Source organism: Mobula hypostoma, chromosome 19 (assembly GCF_963921235.1).
Source record: "Mobula hypostoma chromosome 19, sMobHyp1.1, whole genome shotgun sequence".
Classification (NCBI taxonomy): Eukaryota; Metazoa; Chordata; class Chondrichthyes; order Myliobatiformes; family Myliobatidae; genus Mobula; species Mobula hypostoma.
Window position 1 is genome coordinate 35,982,440 of NC_086115.1, and position 20,121 is coordinate 36,002,560.

A 20,121-nucleotide genomic window follows, 5' to 3' on the forward strand; every position below is an offset into this window, starting at 1 on the left:
ATTCAAGGTGAATAATTGAAACAATGCAGCAGCTCCAAAACGGATGTTAAAATACTATTTTGGATGTAAAAACATAGATTTTCCAATTTGAAAATTCAATTCTTCCCACAATAGCCAAAATAAATTGTTAAGAGCAAGAGTGTAAACTTCAGATTTCAGTATTAAATTTTTAACTTGATGAATTAAAACAAGCTGGTTACTTTTTGAAAACTCCTCCATCTTCAAGAGGCACAATAAACAAGACCAAAATGACACAGGAGCCACAACAAGAATATTGCTTTAGAAAGTCTGAAGGGGAAAAGAATCCTGAAACAAAATCTAAACCCTGAAATACAAACAGATTATACTAATCAGGTCAAAGTTATTCAAGTATAAAATCAGCAATATTGTATTTGAAAACAAATACACTTGACACCAAGTGCCTGTATTCAGCTCTCCACAATTCTTCACCAAAGTTGAAAGCAATGTAAACTTGAATTAAACACAAGATGGACTTAACAGGCAAATTTTATCAAATGTTCCCATGTCAATGAATAAGCAAATTAAGTGTCCCTTCAACATGGTATCTATTTGCCACAGCAGAAATTGCCTTTATATAGAAATAACAATCTATTTCAAATACCAACCCAAAACTTCATTTTTGGCAATGCAGTTTCACCTTCCCTGGTATGTACACAACTAAAAGTACAACCTCCAATTGATTCATACAGAGTCAAAACAACACCAGGAAGGAAATAGTTAGGAATGTGTAAAAGTAATCAATCATAGGGTAATGGTAGAAGAATTAAATCCAAGGACACAGGCAGTTCGCAAAGAAGTGCATATTGTAGTTCACGAGCCATTATTTAAGTTTCCCAAAACTGAAACTTAAAATGCAGCACCTTAATAATTAAATACAACTCCGGAATAAATGTAATCCAGCCAGAATGGGTTAGGTTTAATTTAATTCAATGATCTTGGCAAAAAAAAAACAAATTGTAAATTGTAACCAACAGATGCAGAATATTTAGAATAGCTAAGAAAATAATCTTTAAAATAGATTCCACAGTGCATATGCCTCTTATCAAATTATACAAACAGCTTTACAATATCTTTCACAAACAGCAAATAGAAATTCTAGTCGAGTACAGTAAATTTAGTGCACATCTTTAGATTCTGCCCAACTGAAAGTACCACCATCAATTTTAAGTTTATGATGGCATGAGTTTGCATTGCAGGTACTTTCTGTGAATAGATGTTTGTTATTAGAAAATACTGAAGTTGTAAAGGCAGACAAGCAAGAAGTTTGCAATTACATCATACGCACAGAGACCAATGCTTTTAGTGAAATCAAATCTATATATTTTAATAAACTCAAGTCACATCTTGCAGATTACTAGTAATGTTGATGGGGAAGTGTTAAGATTTTTACTGTCCCTTAAACTCCTGTAGCCCACTTCAGTTCATTGAAAAAGACATTTTATTAAATGAACTAATCAGTTAAACTGAAGGAGCTAATTAAATTAAAGAGTTAATTTAGTAATTAGCATCTATTACTACACAGAAGATCTGGCAAAATGTACACATAGGTTCCACCTTGCCCAAATGCTCAATTTAAAGGTGAATTTATCATGTGGCAAATTTGTTTACATTTCAGATTGCAACCACACTGCAATGTGTTGCTGTCCCATGCATTCAAATTACTTTGCAGTTCTTTCATTGAGTATGCACACCCATATTCCATTTAGGGGAAGTACAGCCAACACCAGTGGCAGACCTGCATCATAAAAAGCCTTTACTGAATACCATTGTATCTCTATATCACATCCTGACAAAGCCAGAGATAAGTAACAATTCCTATGCTTCAGAAATGAGTCAATTGCGTAAAATCTGATAACATTTCAGACTGTTGTGACTATTTTGGAAAAATGCAAAAGCTGAATAGTTTATCAGTTGTTTCTTAGATAAAAGTATAATCTGCATATTTAACAATTATTGGAGATAACCTTTCCACAACATGCAAGGGAAGCATGGGCAAATAAAAGTGTGGAATTTGACCAACCTGCAAAGTATGGTGCCTGTGGTACAAGCAGTGCACCCAGATGAAGCACATTTCTAAACAAGGCCATGATGACGTGGCACTAGATTTGTACAGTCAGCTGGTATGCTCGCCTGGGCTCATGCCACGCCATTAGGGGTGCAGACTGACTGCATTACATTCTTTATTTTCTCCTCTGCCATTTCAGCAGAATGTGCATTTGCAATGTTTCAGAAACAATCCACATTATCTGAACAGCAGCTTACTGAGTGCAGAGATAACTTTAAAACACCAATCTCCAGATTCTCCAAGGGATTTTAATTAATGTGTCGGACTGAGCAGCAAGGATATGTGACAAAGTTACAGCGTAAAGGCAAATGAAATGAACTCCATACTAAAATATGCTACATGATTTATTTATTTATTTATTTAAATCCTTCAACTCAATAATAGTTCTATTCCAAATGGAAACTTCTTAGCTGTTCCAGGGATGAAACTATCTTGTATCCCATTTCAAGGCAAAAAGCAGAAAATGAAGGTTATACCACTTCAAATTGAATCACGAAATTTTGCAGCATAGTTGCTTTCAACACTAAATAGTGGATGTCTGATTACATAATCTAATGACAATTCTATTACATGATAATGACCAACCCTTGTAGACAAATCTATTGGTGGTAGGCATGACATATGCACTAGCATGGAGGAGATCAGATAAAATGATTTTGCTGATCTCATCCTCATGCACCACCACCACCACCTCCCCAAACCCAGACATCCCACTCATTTCAGGGAGGTCTCAACTGGAATTCCCAACCCCATAGCAGTCTGTGTCAATGAATTTGTTAATTTTGCAAGACATCAGATTCACAAGTGTTTTGTCAGACAGCTGACTTCTGAATTCTGTCTTAATGTGATGCACCATGCTGAATGGCCTTTCTACATCACAATTAGAATTTGGCAGCACCAAAAGCAGCTTCATCAACTGGCAGAGCTCTTTGAATCTCAACTGCCCTGTGCTCACAGATTTTACTTTGGACAGCTTCCCCCAGAACTCATCAACTGGCAAACTTTTGTAGTTTGGCACCAGTCCTTCAAGGTTAGTTGAGACATAATCCAGGACTCACCTCAAAATGTCTTTTACAATCATTTAACCCACCATGGGCAATAGAAAAGTCACTGTTACAAACAGTGCAGCAAGCAACACTGTCATTATTTTTGACCCCTACTAGTGTAGTCTGGGGTGAAGTATGTTTTATATTTTCTTTCTTTGGAACACTCTGCCATGGCGCTGCAGGACACTAAACTGAACTGATGGACAATGAAAGACAGAGTGGTCAAATGCAAAGCCCGCCGACAGAAAAAACTGATTGGTCTCTCTTTGTGCTAAGTAGACCTATCAGGATGCTCTCTCTGTCACTCTCTCTCTCTCTCTCTCTCCCCCTCTTGAAAAAAAAAATCGATTTCCAGGATATTGTATATAATTTGCGGGCGTCAGGGAGCCACTATCAATATGCGGGAGACTCCCGGAACTTCCGGGAGAGGTGGGATGTCTGCCAAACCCCAATTTCTAATTCCACTTGATCCCCTTCACCAGCACAGCAGCGTAGTGGTCAGCACAATGCTTTACAGTACCAGCAACCCTGGTTTAATCCCCGCTGACGCCTGTAAGGGGTCTGTATGTTCTCCCCGTGGCTGTGTGGGGTCCCTCTGGGTGTTTCAGTTTCCTCCCAAATCCAAAAACATACTGGTTGGTAGGTTAATTGGGCATTGTAAATTGTTTTGTGATTAGGCTAGGATTAAACTGGGGTTTGCTGGGCGATGTGGCTCCAAGGGCCTATTCTATGCTGTATCTCAAGAAATCTTCCCATCACTTAATCCATCTATTGTCCTCAGCATTCTAATGCACCCGTTCTTTACTAGGCAGAAAATGTACTCCTTGGGGACTCAGTACATTTTATATATTTAATAGAAATTGAAAATGTTTACCAATTAAGAGAATAATAGCAGTGCTAAAGCTGATTAAATCAGTAATAGCACTGATTGGTCAAAATTATATCATGAATAAAGGAAGGAATTTTAATTGGAAGCCTCCCTATAATTAATAAACAAGTGCAAATTGCTGGATGCCATATGAAATTATTCTAGTCCATTTCTTCCAGACTGTGGGAAAACTCTTTTCTTTCCTGCTTTGCTTAGCCTTGCCATTTCACTGTACACAAGTCAACCTTTGTTTCCTGTCCACTTCATAGCAAATTTAAGCACGTAGGAGTTAGAGATGAGACACAATGGTTATTTATTTCCTCCCTCTTTTCATAAACTAGTGCCATCCCTTCATGCTTGCTGTCAAGTTTAGACCATCTCATTTAGCACAGAACTTTGATCATCGACACAAGGCAACTTCTTATCATAATCAAATATTCTTCAACAAATAAGAATTCCATAACGTACAAGAAAATGTATTGACATTGCCATTATTCACAGGGTGTTCGCAGCAATACAGCTAAAAATTCAACCCATTACCACCTGCCCAATGTCAGTAAGAAGCGAGGAATACAAGGCCTTACCTGTTCACATCCTGTGCAAGTTTCATAAAGTTGGTAGTGATGCAGTTCAAGTCCCAAATACAGAGATGTTTACTGTAGTTTAGGGATATTAAATTATGCTTTATCCTCAGCTGGAGTTTAATATTTAACAAACTTAATGAGATCCAATTCCCTTAAACTCAATTTCTTGCATTTCCTATAGCTTCAAAATCATTAAAGTGTTGCTAGCATCACCCAGATTTCAATCATGCTCTTGTCTGACTATGAAATGTAGTCATGTTACTTTCATGATGCATGCCCCTCGATGATAGACACAAAGTAAACAATTAAAATTCTTAAAATAATCAAATTTTAAAACTTTGAAATTTAGATCCACAATTGAGTGAAACATTAAATATATTCCTGGTTTCCTTCTACTTTTATTTCCTCTCCTCCTGAAGTCTGATACCAAAACAATAACTCAATGTAAAAAAATACGTAATGGACAGTGAAGTATTTCTTGAAAAAAAAGACATTGCGGCTCAAAACTACTATAGCTTTAAAACAAGTTCAACTTTAGGCATTCATTTTTAATTACAAATGGCATGAGGATTCACAGGTAAAAGATTAAAGTTGGTTGAATTAAAAACATTTGAAATGTCTTGATTTACAGGAAGAATTGAACAGAATTTGGCTATTCCCATTCCCAGAACTTAAATTAAAATGCAAAAGCAAAATACTGCCACTACCAGAAAGTCAAATTAAAAACAAAATGCTGGAAACACTCAGCAACATCTAGAATGCCAAAAATCAGGCTAACTTACCAACTATTTCAACCACACTGGTTAAGTTCATGTTACTGATGAACCACCATCATGCATCATCCTTATCTTGGAAGTATCATCGACCCTCCTTGTTGCAAAATTCTAATTCTGCACTGGGGAGTACTTTCAACAGAAGAATGCAGTGGTACAAGATGGTGGTTCACTACCAGCTCTTGAAAGTAAACTGGCAATAGGTGATAAATTAATTTTAATCCAAGCTAATTCAACATTTGAGTCCATAGAATACAAGCTTTCAACAAGGTTTATGCTGATGCAAAGAATATTTCTTTTCAAAAAGCCATCTGTAAGGACGTTCAAATACAGAGCTTTAAACACAAGAGGGAACACTCATTCTGCAGAGAAATTGTTAACACTTGGTTTTGATGTCCATTATTTGATTTATATTTGTCATTAACTTCCGTTACACAGGTAACTTAATTTGTTGAAAATGCTACAAGACTGTCAAGATCAACAAGCAGAAATTAATCACTCTGGGATGATTTAATTACAGATATTATACATGTCAATTCATAAATTTTAATGGACTTCAATTAGTCTATAGATGCAGAGTCATGATGCAAAAATGTCAGCCATCTGTCTGCTTCCACAGATACCGTGCAATCTGCCGAGTTCCTTCAGCCATTTTATTTGCTCTAGATTGCAGCATACGCAATCTCAGGTCTTCAATAACTGGAAATCTAGGTTGGAAGGGGAATGGGTAGACATGTACAGTATTTCTTCCAATTGCTTCCACAATCAGAATCAAGTTTCATACCATTGGTATATGTCGTGAAATTAGCATTGCCATGTCGTGCTGCCCCAAAACAACAAAAAATACCAGATTAAAGTATATATAAAATATATATTTAATAAAGTACAAAAAGAGGGGGAAAACTGAGGTAGCGTTCATGGATTCATTGTCCATTCAGAAATCTGATAGCGAAGGAGCTTTGCCTGAAACACTGAGTGTATGTCTTCAGGCTCTTGTACCTCCTGCTTGATGGTAGCAATGAGAAAACAGCAAGTCCAAAATGCTGGTGATGGGTTTTGCTACCTTTTAGAGGCGTTTCCTTTTGAAGGTATCCCCTGTCCTGGGCAGACCAGTGCTTATGATGGAGCTGGCTGAGTTTACAACTTCCTGCAGCTTTTTCCAATCCAGTGCAGTGTCCCTCCATACCAGACGGTGATGCAACCAGTTAGAATGCTCTCCACTGCATCTGTACAAATTTGCAAGCATCTTTGGTGACATACCAAGCCTCCTCAAACTCCTAATGGACTACTGGCATTTTGTAATTGCATCAATAAGTTGGGCCTAGGATAATTCTTCAGAGACGTTGACACCCAGGAACTTGAAACTGCTGATCCTTTGAGAGGATTAATGTGTGTTCCCTCAACTCCACAATCAATTCCTTAGTCTTACTGATGTTGAGTGCACTTCTGTAGGCCTCCTTGTCACCATCTGAAATTATGCCAAAAGTTGTGTTGTTAGCAAATTTATAGATTGTCTGAGCTGTGTCTAGCCACACTGTCATGGGCGTAGAGAGAGTAGAGTAGTGGGCAAAGCACACATACTTGAGGTGTACCAGTGTTGATTGTCAGCGAGGAGGAGATGATATTCTGATCTGCAGAGACTGTAGTCTCCCGGTGATGAAGTCAAGGATCCAGTTGCAGAGGGAGATACAGAGACCCAGGCCTGGAGCTTGTTGAATAGAACTGAGGTTGTTATTGTGTTCAACACTCAGTTGTAGTCAATGAACAACAGCCTGCTACAGGTGTCACCATTGTCCAGGTGATCCAAGGTCAAGTCCAGTGAGGTTGCATCCATTGTAGACCTAATGTGGTGATTGGATTGGAGAGATGTGTTTAAAAATTTCACTGGCAGGTACATAGAAAATAAAATGTATGGTAAAGGATATACTATTAAATTCTTTAACAAACTAGTTTCTTTAAAAAAAAATTCCATGTAAGGGTTTAATCTATTTGTGGAATGGCTCTTCGTGGCATCTGGAGAAATGGAAATAATTGCTATTTATAGTTTGAAATGTCAGAGTCTAAACAAAACTATCAAAACATAGGAGATTTAGTTGCAATACAGACCAAATGTTTAAATATCATTGCATGCATTGAATGATTAAAATTATAACACACAAATGTTTTATATTTAAAGTTACTTAACAGCAAAATTACCGCAATCAATGCTTTGAGTTTTATTTCAGTCAATACATTTCTGATGAGAAAATGTTTAATGATCATTTAGAATCACTTGCTCAATTAGTCAGCATTTTAGAGCAGAAGAAAAAATGCAATTCAAGCACTGACATATTAAGATCCAACTTCTCAATTAATCATTTAAGTCCAAAAAATGCCAATAACCCAAGCAAGAGGTTAAGTACAAAACAAAGGTGAATAACCTTTGCTCAAGTAAGCAAGATACAAAGCAAATCCAAAGGAGGCAGCATCTACCCAAGGGCTGACTGGGTGAAATCTAATTTGGATTTTCCACCTATCCCACAGCCAAAGGACAATGCTGGGTCAAACAGGTTCATGAAAGAGCTAATAAAATTGTAATTATGCAACAGATGGGAAAGAATGCAAGAGGTGCAATGCGGTGTCAAATCAACAAGACACCTATTGTTTAAGTTTTTAGTGGAATAAATGCTTCATGCTTCATAAAATTTGCCTGGGGGCCACAAAACAGACACCTGGAAGCTTAATGTTGATCAGAAGACATGTAATCTCTCTGCCCCAAACTCCTAATTGCAACATCTCTCTGTCAACTTGCATTAAAGGAATGTAGTTTGCTGACTAATTGTTTCAGGATGCCTCAGGGTCTAAGAGAGCAGGTGCATACTGTAGACTCTAGTCTGGTAGGGTAGGTCAAGAAGTGGGGGGAAAACATCCTGAAATTTTAAAGCTAAATAGAGCCAAGTATGGCCTACCTTGCCTTCATGTCCCAATTTTCTGCAGTATCTGATGCTCTCAGCATGGTAGTTGAACCTTCAAAGCCCGAGAGAGTTTTAACATTATAGTCAATCTATGACTATACAATATTAGGCATGCTTCCCAATCAATCAATCACCTATCCATGCTAGTGCCTTTCCTGTAAGACTATGGGCTCGCATCTTGTTTAGCAGCCTCATGTGATTTTGGCTTTGCTCAAACTGCAGGTTCAATTCTATCATAATATGATCACTGCCTTGGGGGGGGGGCGGGGGGTGTTCATTTACCTTAAGCTCCCTAATAAAATTTATCTTATTGCATAAAATCATATGCAGAAATGCCTTTACCCTAGTGGGCTCAATCACAAGCTGCTTTTATATATAAAAAAATCATCTGATAGGAAATCTATAAATTCTTTCTCTTGTGATCAAATGCCAACTGGATACTCAATCTACCTGCATATTGAAGTCCCCTATGGCTGTTATACCATAGCAAGGCCTTGTAACAGACAATCTCCTAATGTAATGTGTACCCCCACCCTAGCGACTGTTAGGAGGCCAGAGTACAACTCCTATCAGGGTCTTTAGACCCCTACAAGTTAACTTTAACCACAAGGATTCTACATCTTCTGATCCGATCTCACTTTCTCCCCCTCCCCAAGGATTTGATTTCTTTTTTCAAAAAAAACAGAGTCCCGCTCCGCCTGTCACGTAACTGTTTTATTGATAGGATGTATACACTTGCATATTTAGTTCCCAGCTGTGAAAAAGTTCTATTCAAAAGGTTCAAAGGAACATCTAAACAAGCCTGATGCATTTTAGAAACAAGTCGTGTGAACTGATGAAGTTAAAATGGAACTTTTTGGCCACAATGAGCAAAGATATGTTTAGAGAAGAAAGGGTGCAGAATTTCATGAAAAGAACCCCTCTCCAACTGTTAAGCCCGGGGGTGGATCGATCATGCTTTGGGCTTGTGTTGCAGCCAGTGGCACGGGGAACATTTCACTGGTAGAGGGAAGAATGAATTCAATTAAATACCAGCAATTTCTGGAAGCAAGCTTCACACCATCTGTAAAAAAGCCAAAGGTGAAAAGAGGATGGCTTCTACAACAGGATAATGAACCTAAACACACCTCAAAATCCACAATGGACTACCTCAAGAGGCGCAAGCTGAAGGATTTGCCATGGCCCTCACAGTCCCCTGACCTAAACATCATCGAGAATCTGTGGATAGACCTCAAAAGAGCAGTGCATGCAAGACGGCCCAAGAATCTCACAGAATTAGAAGCCTTTTGCAAGGAAGAATGGGAGAAAATCCCCTAAAGAACTGAAAGACTCTTAGCTGGCTACAGAAAGCGTTTACAAGCTGTGATACTTGCCAAAGGGGGTGTTACTAAGTACCACCACGCAGGGTACCCAAACTTTTGCTTCAGGCCCTTTTCCTTTTTTGTTATTTTGAAACTGTAAAAGATGGAAATAAAAAAGTTTTCTTGCTTAAAATATTAAAGAAATATGTCATCTTTAACTTTATGCCTTTTGGAAATCAGTTCATCCTTTACTCGCTTAGCTATTCACAGTAACTGAAATTTTGGCCAGGGTGCCCAAACTTTTGCATGCCACTGTATGCTATTTGTCAGGACCTTGGTCTTAGCATGGGGTCAACTAGAGCCTGTCCCATCAGAACAGCTCCCTCCTTCCACAATACTAATGCCATGTCCCATTAATTAAAACCTACTTCCTCCACACTAATCTTTGAGATAGCTCCATAAACTTACTGATCCTGCACCAATATGCATAGGGCTCAGGTTTTACATTTTTGATTTTCAAATTCCCTCAGCAGGACATGTTTCCTTGTTCTACTTAGATCACTGGTATCCACGTGGACAACCAGATCTTCCCCCTTCCATTCAATAAACTTCTGCAGATTAAATTAGATATTCTAAACTGAGGTATCAGGCAGGTGACACTGCCTTCAGGACTCAATCATTGCAGAGAATTGTCTAGTCTGTTGACTATTCCATCCCCAATTACATCATTTCTCTCACCTCTAAACCATTGCTACAAGAAAGATGAACAGCCAGTTAGTTTGCCCATCTTTCCCACACCCAGCCCCCACTCACATTCACACAGGAAGTTCCAATGTCAGACCTGTTGGACAAGTTCAATGGCTGAGGCTCCTCCAGCACTACCTCTGACCCCTCAACTGCTTCATTTGCAATCACACCCACTTCTCCCTGACCACAGGCCAAATTTGAGGCAATTAATTTAATAGGTGTGACTGCCCCCTGAAGCATATATTCAGGTAACTCTCCCCCTCCCTGATGTGTTAGTGTTTGAATGTCAGATTCCAGGTCATCAAATTTTCTTTTCCACCCATACATAGATGATCAGGGTCAGAAAGGATTGTTACTGAAAACATGAGGCACTATGACTTGGTTATTTTTTCTTAAACATTAGCAAGCCATAGAACTGTCAGAGAGACTCTTAACTATCTGCCAGACAGTCCTACCCAGTGCAGATTAAGATACTGCAATAGCATTTTGTTATGAAAGCAAGCCACATCAATCCATTATTTCCCTTTCTGCAATAGAGTATTGCAATCTTGACATTACCCTCATTCCCTCTACAAGGCTCTGAATTAATGACTTAAACAAGCAACTTCAAAATACTAGTTTCAAACTTTATTAATAAAGTAAATGGCAATTAAGCAACATTTTGTGTCTTCCAAAGAGAAATGCTCTTTTCTCTTTATTCACCTTCAACATTTCCAATCTCCTCGTGTGTCATAGTTTAAGTAAATCAGGTTATCAGGTCAATGGATGGGCCATTGAATATTCCATTGAAGTAGGATATCAACGCTGGAAATATACAAAAAAAAGTGCTTATCAAATGTAAATAAGGTGCTGCTCTCATCAATACGATTCTAATTACCTGCAATAATTGGCATAGCTCCCAATTATTCGGGGGAAAACAACAATGTTTAAATTATCCCTTGGTTGACTGAAAAATTATGTGCTGTTTTACAATAACATAATGATCATTAATAAACAATTTGCACCTCTACAACAAATCACAAAAACTAACAACTTGAAATGTTATAAACATGATGGAACACAAACATTAAGTCAACAGCATTAGTTCTCCTCAAGGATATAGAGAGGAAAATCTGACAATTTTTCCTAGCTTTAAATTAATTCTCTCCTTTAGACCAGGTGTAAAATTAGTTAGCACATCAGCAAATACACAGATTTCATGCTCAGGAATCAATAGGCTCATTTTTAAAAAAAGGCAAAAAAGTACTCACAGAAAGTCTAGATTCTAGAAACACTCACCATGTCAGCCAATATTTCTGTAAACAGAAATAGATTGTTTCCAGACCTTTACAGATTTCTAGCAGCTGCTGTGTTTTGCATATCGTACAGACAGAGGCCAATGTCCCATTCAACATTCCCCAACCATCTGTGCTGTTTTATTGCACAAAGATATTCCCTAACCTTGGGCTATGTGATCATTACCTTCCACTTGTAAAAGAACCCTTGTGTTGATCACCAACTTTCAGCTGAATACATGCATTAGTACTGGCTGGCACTGAATAAATCAGGTCAGAGATTACCTAGTTTTGAGAGTAGCTTTTATAGCATCATTAATAAAAAAATTCAATTCCACTTTTTACTGTTACTTTCTCATAGAACTAACTAATGTCCCTTTAACCTCACTCAACATTACTTTCCCTTTACTGTATGCAAATACTGTATGCAGTTTTTGAATTCATTTGGATTAGTAATTGCTGCTTCTAGAAAATCTGATATTTTAATAAAATTATGTTTGGCAGTGCCCAGATTGCCCTGCAATTGCATAAAGTGCACAATTCCAACAGTTGTTTCTGCTATAATACTTGAGAATAATATAATAATTCTTTCTGCAGATTTAAGAGCTATGAGGGGGTGGGGGGGGGGAGCAGGAGAAAGTGGGACAAATTTATTTGGTCAATTCTGTTCCCAAGCTCCAAAAGGTGAATGGTCTTCTTTGGCCATGATGGGATGCAATTTGCTATGTCTCAACTTCTCTACTCTTCTCCTCTCTCCAAGGAGAAACTGCCCAATAACATGTGGAACACAGACATTAGGCAGCAGATTTTTGGTTAAACCAAAGTACCAGAAAGTCAGACAGCAATTCAGTCAGGCATTTTAAGTTCTCAGTCAGTAACATGCAGAAAATTGGTTGGACAAGCTATATGAGATAATGTGCAATACTTAAGAGCTTAGGTAGTTACTCCAGGAAAAAACTACATACCTTACCAGAAAAGGCCATCTTCCTCAGTATCCTAGATTCCCAAGGAGTTATTCTTTAATTTCACTTGGCTGCAGTCTTTGAACTTTAGTAACTCTGCACTGGAATTTGAAATCAATTTCAGCATCATTCCAATTTAAGGGGAAATCAGAAGTTTGTGCAAACAGAGAAAGCAACTGTAGACTCTAAATTCTTCAGTTTAATAGGTTAAAAGGCTAACAAAAGCAAGGGAGTGGAAAATAAAAAGCAACACTTAAGTAACAAAAGGAATAATGTTACAAGTTTAAAAAATGGGGTGAAAACAGACTGACAAACAAGTCCATAAATGCAAATTATATACCAGTGTAAACTGGAATATGTACTTCAGTGCCAAATTTATCAAAACTAAAATAGTGGGAAAATTGGGATGAGATTTAAGAAATTAAATCTCTAAATAGATAGAGTACTTCTAAAAACTCTGGTCACTGTACCAAGAAGAATGGGATCGCGACAGAACTGGTTGGACGAGAGCACATTTAAAAGTTGTAAATGCAAACAGGAATTGATTTTGAAAACAAACTAGGCAACTTTGTGCACTGATCTGAGGAAAGTGCAGACTCATTCGTGCACATGAATGAATCTATTGCATTCTGAAAGTCATAGTTATTTATAGGAAACTGTCCAAGCAGAAAATGTAATGGCGGAAAAAAAAAGCATCAAGATGTACTAAAAATCTCAGACCAACAAGGACAGAGAGCTATAGCAGATTGTTCAGCTTTCAATCACTTCTCTGCCAACAAACCTCTGGTTGGAGATCTTTGTGTAGTAGGGAAAAAGGCAAGTAGGTGGAGATGAATCCATGGCCAGATCAGCCATGATCTTATTAAATGGCAGAACAGGCTCCATGGGCCAGATGGCCTACTCCTGCTCCTATTTCTTATAATATTTACAGAGCTTTAAGCTGCTGTCTTTTTAAGGTGTTGTGTATGCATCCTTCTCATGATTTCAAAATGCATAGTATTAACAATCCAATGGCTTCCCTTTCCTCCCCCCACCCCCCACCAAATGGTATACTGGACATGGGCTGCCTTCACTCTGTAATCAAATCCATCTGAAAGATTATTGCCGATACTGCCAAAATGCACTGTACTGAATCATACACAAGACCTATCACCTCCTGGAAGACATACATGTGTGGCCAATAATCATGTCAATGTCAACGCGTAGTCAAGTTCCAGAATCTTGCACATTTTTTTACATTTAACAAGTGTTATCAAAATAAAAATCTATTTATATGGCCAAGCTAGTGACACTTTTCAGAAACTCAGTACCTTTCGTTAAGTCTTGCATACAAAGGCTGACACTGGATAATGTTCTGCAAATTAACCTCAGCATCATCACTTTGAACAATGAACTATTTTGCCAATCTTAGTCCACCAAAGTTGATAAAATTACTTCTCTCCTGTCCTAGTTTCAAACCTAATCACAGAAAATGAGCAGCTGCCAGATTTTAAAATACCATAACATCGCTGAATTATATTTTACCCACAAAATGTCACTCAGACAAAGAAGTTGAACAATATAAAGCATTTATTTTTCTTTATACAACATTTTCTTAAAAGGGATAGTCTAAAGGGTGTATGTTTTACTCAAACAATTCACTTTTATGGGATTAATCTTGAAAATTTAATTGAATACCATTGAAAACCAGTGTGTTTAAACTTCTACCCTATCGACTGCAGCATCACTGGGGGGAGAAATAGTGCAGGAAAGAAGTGAGCACTGAGTAAAAATATACATTCCCCTCAAATTGTCCCTTGCCATTAAATAATCTTACTTTTCACCAACAAAACCCCCAGTAGAAAAATATTTCAGCAACTCTAGAGCCCGTTTCAACCACTCTAGACAGTTTCACATCACTTCAGCACTTCTGATAATCTACAGAATTCAGTAGGGACAGTTTACATTCACATTTTAAATTATATCATAATCACATTGACTAGCAAAGAAATAAATAATTGAGAAAAAAGCTGCAACCAAAGATATTGAAGTGCTTCTTGTCAAATGCAACTTAAGTATTGATGGTATCAGGTCAGTCATCAGCACTCATCATGGTCTAGAAAGGAACTTGGGGAGAAATTTCTATAGGCAACTAAATTCAAAGGCCTGGTACTGGATTCAGACAAAACCCAAGCTATTAATGTGTACAAGTATTACTGAAATGATGTCACCAAGGAATACAAATGGCATATTAGTTGGATAAAGTGCAAAACAGCAAAATGGGTTATAATCTGACTAATCAGAATACTTCAGTCTTTACAAGGTTGTAAACGTGAAGATATTTGATCGAAGGAATAGATTACCAAGGATCTGATCCAGAAAGATACTGCTAAAAGATATGAAATAAGGAAGTTAGAAGCACATGAAAAATACGAAAAGAAAACATGCATAAGACAAATAAAAAAACATTATCTTCGGTACTTGTTTTACAGGTTTCCAATTTACAAGGTTGGACACTGAAGATAACTTTCCAAGTAGTGCTTAAAATCGAGAGGCAAGGGTCCAAAATCCATTATGATAGTTTGTAAATTTAAACTAAATTTATTGCCTGAAGTTTGATATTGGAAAGCTGAATTCTCGTAGGATTGAAATCTGCCTCCAAAAAATTTGGTTCCACTATCAGAGTGGAGGGCAGAATGCACAAAGAACTATTTGGTACATTTAACAGATAGTGGATGAATTTGTATTGCAATGAATATACTAAGATGACATGCAATTTGGTGCATGGATTAATTAATTTCGGGTATTACTGACATGTCTGGCCACACATGGTATTATAAAGAGCACTGCTCCTAAACAGATTGGATCTCACAATTGCCAAGGAACAGAGAGCCACTCAGGAATATATCCATGCCTCTGAGACAACAAAAAAAAACAATTCTACTGAGCACAAGTGCTTTACACTTGCAAAATATGAAGGTAATGATCTTGAAAGGAAGGCATTAAAGGCTCAAATATTTAGAAAGACGCATTTGTACAGGCAAATATTGTGAAAATTGTGGAAATAGAGTCTGAATTCAAATTGACAAAATGTCTACTTTGAACTGTAAGATTTCAGTTTGCCTGAAGAAAACAAGTACCAGTTAGAATATACTCCCCATTAAAGTTGTGAAAGAAAAATACCATGGATATTTAAGAGCACTTCATGCCCTAATACACAAAGAAAATTACAAGCTTTTTCTAAATAATCTAGATAAAGTGAGGCAAAAGTTTTTCCTTATCCAAGATGGTATCATGTTACATTACTGATCAAAAGGTTAAATGACTTAAACTTTAAAGGATAAACTTTAAATCTATAAGTTTACAGGCACTAAATGACATTTCCCACACACTGGCAATACTAATGCCATTAAGAGGAAAAGATATAGGGGGAAAGCAGTATGCCTTGGGTTAATATTCTGAACAAATCAAAATACTATTGCTGCCTCCAGAAAACATCTTATTCTTGTTATCCACCCATTTGTAACCAAGTTTAACTTTTAACCTTCAATATGAAGGAGCATTTCTTCCAAGAGGACCACAGCTTTGTGTACATACAATTAGAAAAATATACAGTGCCACAATCAGGATTTTGAAAACAGTGCAAAAGATTACAATCTTGGCTATTTAAGAGCATTGCTACTTAGGGGCAGATTGTTACTTAGAAATAGACCTCCGATTGTCAGATTCCCAGCACAAAACAACGCTTGCCTAAAACCTAGGTTAAGTTTGACGGAGGTCAAAGAGCAGAGCAAAAAAAAACCTGAATGTTCATGAGAAGCAACACTTCTGTATTAACTAGCAAAAGATGCTTTAGAATATTTTTACTATATCTTAGTGCTAACCACAGCTGCTTTCAGGCTCCCCTCCCAATCATCTAGTGAGCCAAATGTAAAATCATCCTTTGGTATGAAGAAAAAGAATTCGATTTTACTTTAAAGAAATAGCCATTGCAAAAACTTAAACTAAGCAAGTCCTAAACATTGGAAGGATTAATTTACTGCCCATTTTTCTACTCGACCAAGACAGTTGATTTGTCCAAAACCTTATTTTTTCTATCTCTGCTTTAAATCTGACTTGGTAAAAGCAACTTAGTATTTAGCAATGCTAATCACTGAACAAAAGGCACTCAAATTTTCTATAAAGTGCATTGAGTTTCTAGTTAATGCCTATTTTAGACTGCCATAGCTCATCACACAAATATGATTACTAACATTACTGGCAAGTTCCTTACATCACTAACATGGACTATCTTGACAGTCCCCAGTCTATCTTGATTCACTATTTAAGGGCTACACCTCCCCCTTTGCGATTTGTATTTGCACTTTTATGAATTGTTCAGCTTTCAAATCGATCAAACATTAAGAGCGACAAAACACCAGAATTACAGTCTATCACCACGGGATCCAATAGAAATTCTCATCTTATGCACTCATCACCCATATTTGGTGCTCTAGATACATTAAGTGCAAAGTGTGATCAGCCACTAATCTATTTTGAGAATATTCCTGCAGTACGTGGAAGCAAATTAAAAACATTAACAGATGGAAGTTATTCATTGGGGAGAGGGATTCTACAGATCCACATTATGGTTTTCATAACTTTAATATGGAATTGAGGCAACTCTCCAGCAAACACTACAGCATGGCTATAATCGGTCACCAGTACGGAAGCGCCGACTCGATCTTGCTCCAGTTGTGCCACTCAGGAACCAAGCCGCTCGACGCTCGGGGGCTCCCGTACTGGTCGCATTCTAGAGTCTGCATCTTCTCGGAGGCCTTCGCCATCACTTTGTCTTCGAAGACGAGCGGGGCCTGAATCCCATCCGACTTCCATTCGGCGTGAACAATCCCGTAATTCGTGCCGTCGTTGTTGTCCCAGTAGGTTCGGTCTCCGCTCTTAAAGGAGACGCAAAACTCGATTCTCTCATGTGGCAGTATGCAGGATGGCAGCTCAATAGCGAAAGAAAAGGTGTCTGTTTCAGAACAGCCATAAATATTGTTTACAAATGTACAGTCCACATCCTTATAACTCTTCCAAGTGTCGAACGTAATTCGGATTTGAACGACTTTATGATAACTAAGATTCCTCACAGCGACGGTGCCCGAGATTAATTTATCCTGAAGAATACAGTTCTCCAGACAGACAAAATTCTTCGCGAGGCGATTTCGGAAATCCAAGTAATCGGCGGATGGCTGCGGGAAGTCCAGCACCAGCGGCTTCCTTTCTTCGTGGTTCAGTCCTTTGATTTCGTTGTCGAGATCCGTCAGTTCAAATTGTAGTTCAGTGAGCGAGTCGTCAAATTCGGAGAAAATGTGAACTGCAGTAAGCGCGAAGCCCTTGTCGTCCGCAAACGCCACCGTTTTCTTCCTTTTGCCTCTGTCGTGGTGGCCCCATGCGCCTTTGCAAGGATCAGCGCCCGCCCGCACATTGATGCAGGGCCGCAGCGGCTTCAGCCTGCCGGCGGCGTTTAACCCTCTGCAAGCTTCGTAAGGGCCGAGGAAATTCCTCATAGGTGGGGAGTGTGCCAGGCAGAGTCTCATGGCTAAATCGACTGGCATAATAGACAGAGCTGGGAGCGATCTGTTGTCGAAAGTATGGTAAACCCTGAAACACGAAGTTCAACATGGTCAGAATTTGTTGATTGCCTCATCATACTATTGTGTCTAACAGCCAGAATAAATAATTAATATGCATCGCTTGAGAGCTTCTACACGCCAAATCCGTATCATGCACGATATTAACTCACGCAGCATTTTTAAAAAAAGTATTCAAACGGTATTTAGATTAACATATCGGCTATTTGAACATGGACGTTCATATTCATTACGGAGATTGACTGTGCCCTTGGAGAGACACAATGTCAAAAGTTCCCTTTAAAAACGCTTAAACATTATGTGAGCCGAAATCTTAGGGAACGATAATTTTAGTTATTCATGCATGTGTACAAGGTAGTCAAATATCACGCAAACTATATGTGGGTTGAATTTTTATAGCATATAATTTGCACAGCATGACCAGCCTCATGAACAGCTTCCCACTGCCCGAAGTAAAGCAGACGATTGCCAAAATTTGCGGGGGGAAAAATCTAGCAAATGAACCGATGCTCTTATATTGATCTGCGATGCGAATTTAAAATCTGTACGCACTCGATCCGTTACTGCGAAATCCTGAGCAAAATATTGGAGGAAGCCGGCGGGCCAGGCAGCATCTCCGGACAGGGGCATTTCGGGCCGAGACCCCTTATCTGAATTGATCAAGGATCTCGGCCCGAAAGGTCGACTGTTTATTCCTCTCCAAAGCTGCCCGACCTGTTAAGCTCCTCCAGCATTTTATGTGCGTTGTTTTGGATTTCCAGCATCTGCAGAATCTCTTCAGTTCATGAATTACTGTGAAATTCTGTTGGAATAACACTCCTTTTGTGTGAGTAAAGACAACAATACCGAGAATCTGTGAACGTTATTATTACCTTGTGCAGCTCATCAGCGTAATTCAAAGACATTCACTAACAACGAGATCATAGCAAAGTTACGAATAGCAAGTACGAGTCCTCCCAGCACGTGTCTTCACTGTCACTCAGCAAAACAACCCTTGTACAGGGACCCTTATACTATGGCTCCACCTTCGTGGTATCACGTGGCAACTTACAGCCAATAGCAGGGCGGGTTTTGATCAGCTGTTACCAATCAGATTGCCGCTTTGCCTTGGCTTTATGACATCTTTCAAGTGCCGCTGGGAGGATCCAGAGGTGGCATTGAGTTGGCTTAATTAGCGTAACACTGAGATAAAGCCAGGTGATAGACATACAGTGATATCAAAAGCAAAGGAAAATCCTAAAGCGAGTATGACGGGAAGCCAAACATGCAGTGACCTGTAATGTTGAATATTTTGAAGCACACAAGATTTAGCATAGTTAATTTCGGCGTGGTGTGATATAAAACAGGATCATATCCACTCTCTTCCCTCAAAAACTTATATAGATGTACCGTGGAGAGCATTCCGACGGGCTGCATCACCGTCTGGTAAGGGGCGGGGGGGTGCGCTACTGCACAGGACCGAAAGAAGCTGCAGAGGTCGTAAATTTAGTCGGCTCCATCTTGGGCACCAGCCTACAAAGTACCCAGGACATTTTCAAGGAGCGGTGTCTCAGAAAGACGGCGTCCATTATTAAGGACCTCCAGCACCCAGGGCATGCCCTTTTCTCACTGTTACCATCAGGTAGGAGGTACAGAAGCCTGAAGGCACACACTCAGCCATTCAGGAACAGTTGCCGTATGATTCCTAAATGGACATTGAATCTTTGGACGCTACCTCACTTTTTTGATATTATTAAAGTTTTGCACGATTTTTAATCTATTAAATATGCGTATACGATAATTGATTTACTTATTTATTCATTTTTTTTCTTTTCTAAATTATGTATTGCATTGAGCTGCTAAATTAACAAATTTCACATCACATGCCGGTGATAATAAACCGGATTCTGATTCTCTCCCCTCCAACCCACA

At 38.5% G+C, this 20,121-nt stretch overlaps 1 protein-coding gene across 8 annotated transcripts; it reads right to left on the reverse strand.

Annotated features, from left to right (window-relative positions):
• Nucleotides 1–1,539: 1,539 nt before the first annotated feature.
• Nucleotides 1,540–19,191, reverse strand: ppp1r3cb (protein phosphatase 1, regulatory subunit 3Cb). 8 transcript variants are annotated; one of them, XR_010020985.1, is made up of 6 exons: nt 19,083–19,191; nt 17,276–18,220; nt 12,599–12,696; nt 11,062–11,163; nt 6,939–7,198; nt 1,540–6,825 (listed from the first exon to the last, which is right to left on the reverse strand). XR_010020985.1 is itself a non-coding variant. In XM_063071675.1 (5 exons), the coding sequence occupies exons 1-3, from the start codon at nt 19,094–19,096 to the stop codon at nt 12,630–12,632; spliced, it is 1,026 nt and encodes a 341-aa protein (XP_062927745.1). In that variant the 5' UTR covers nt 19,097–19,191; the 3' UTR covers nt 1,540–7,198; nt 11,638–11,654; nt 12,604–12,629. The 8 variants fall into 8 exon arrangements, 4 of the variants coding, with proteins under 4 accessions (XP_062927745.1, XP_062927748.1, XP_062927747.1 ...); XR_010020984.1 differs by having other exon boundaries at nt 1,540–7,198; nt 12,604–12,696; XR_010020983.1 differs by having other exon boundaries at nt 1,540–7,198.
• Nucleotides 19,192–20,121: the final 930 nt, after the last annotated feature.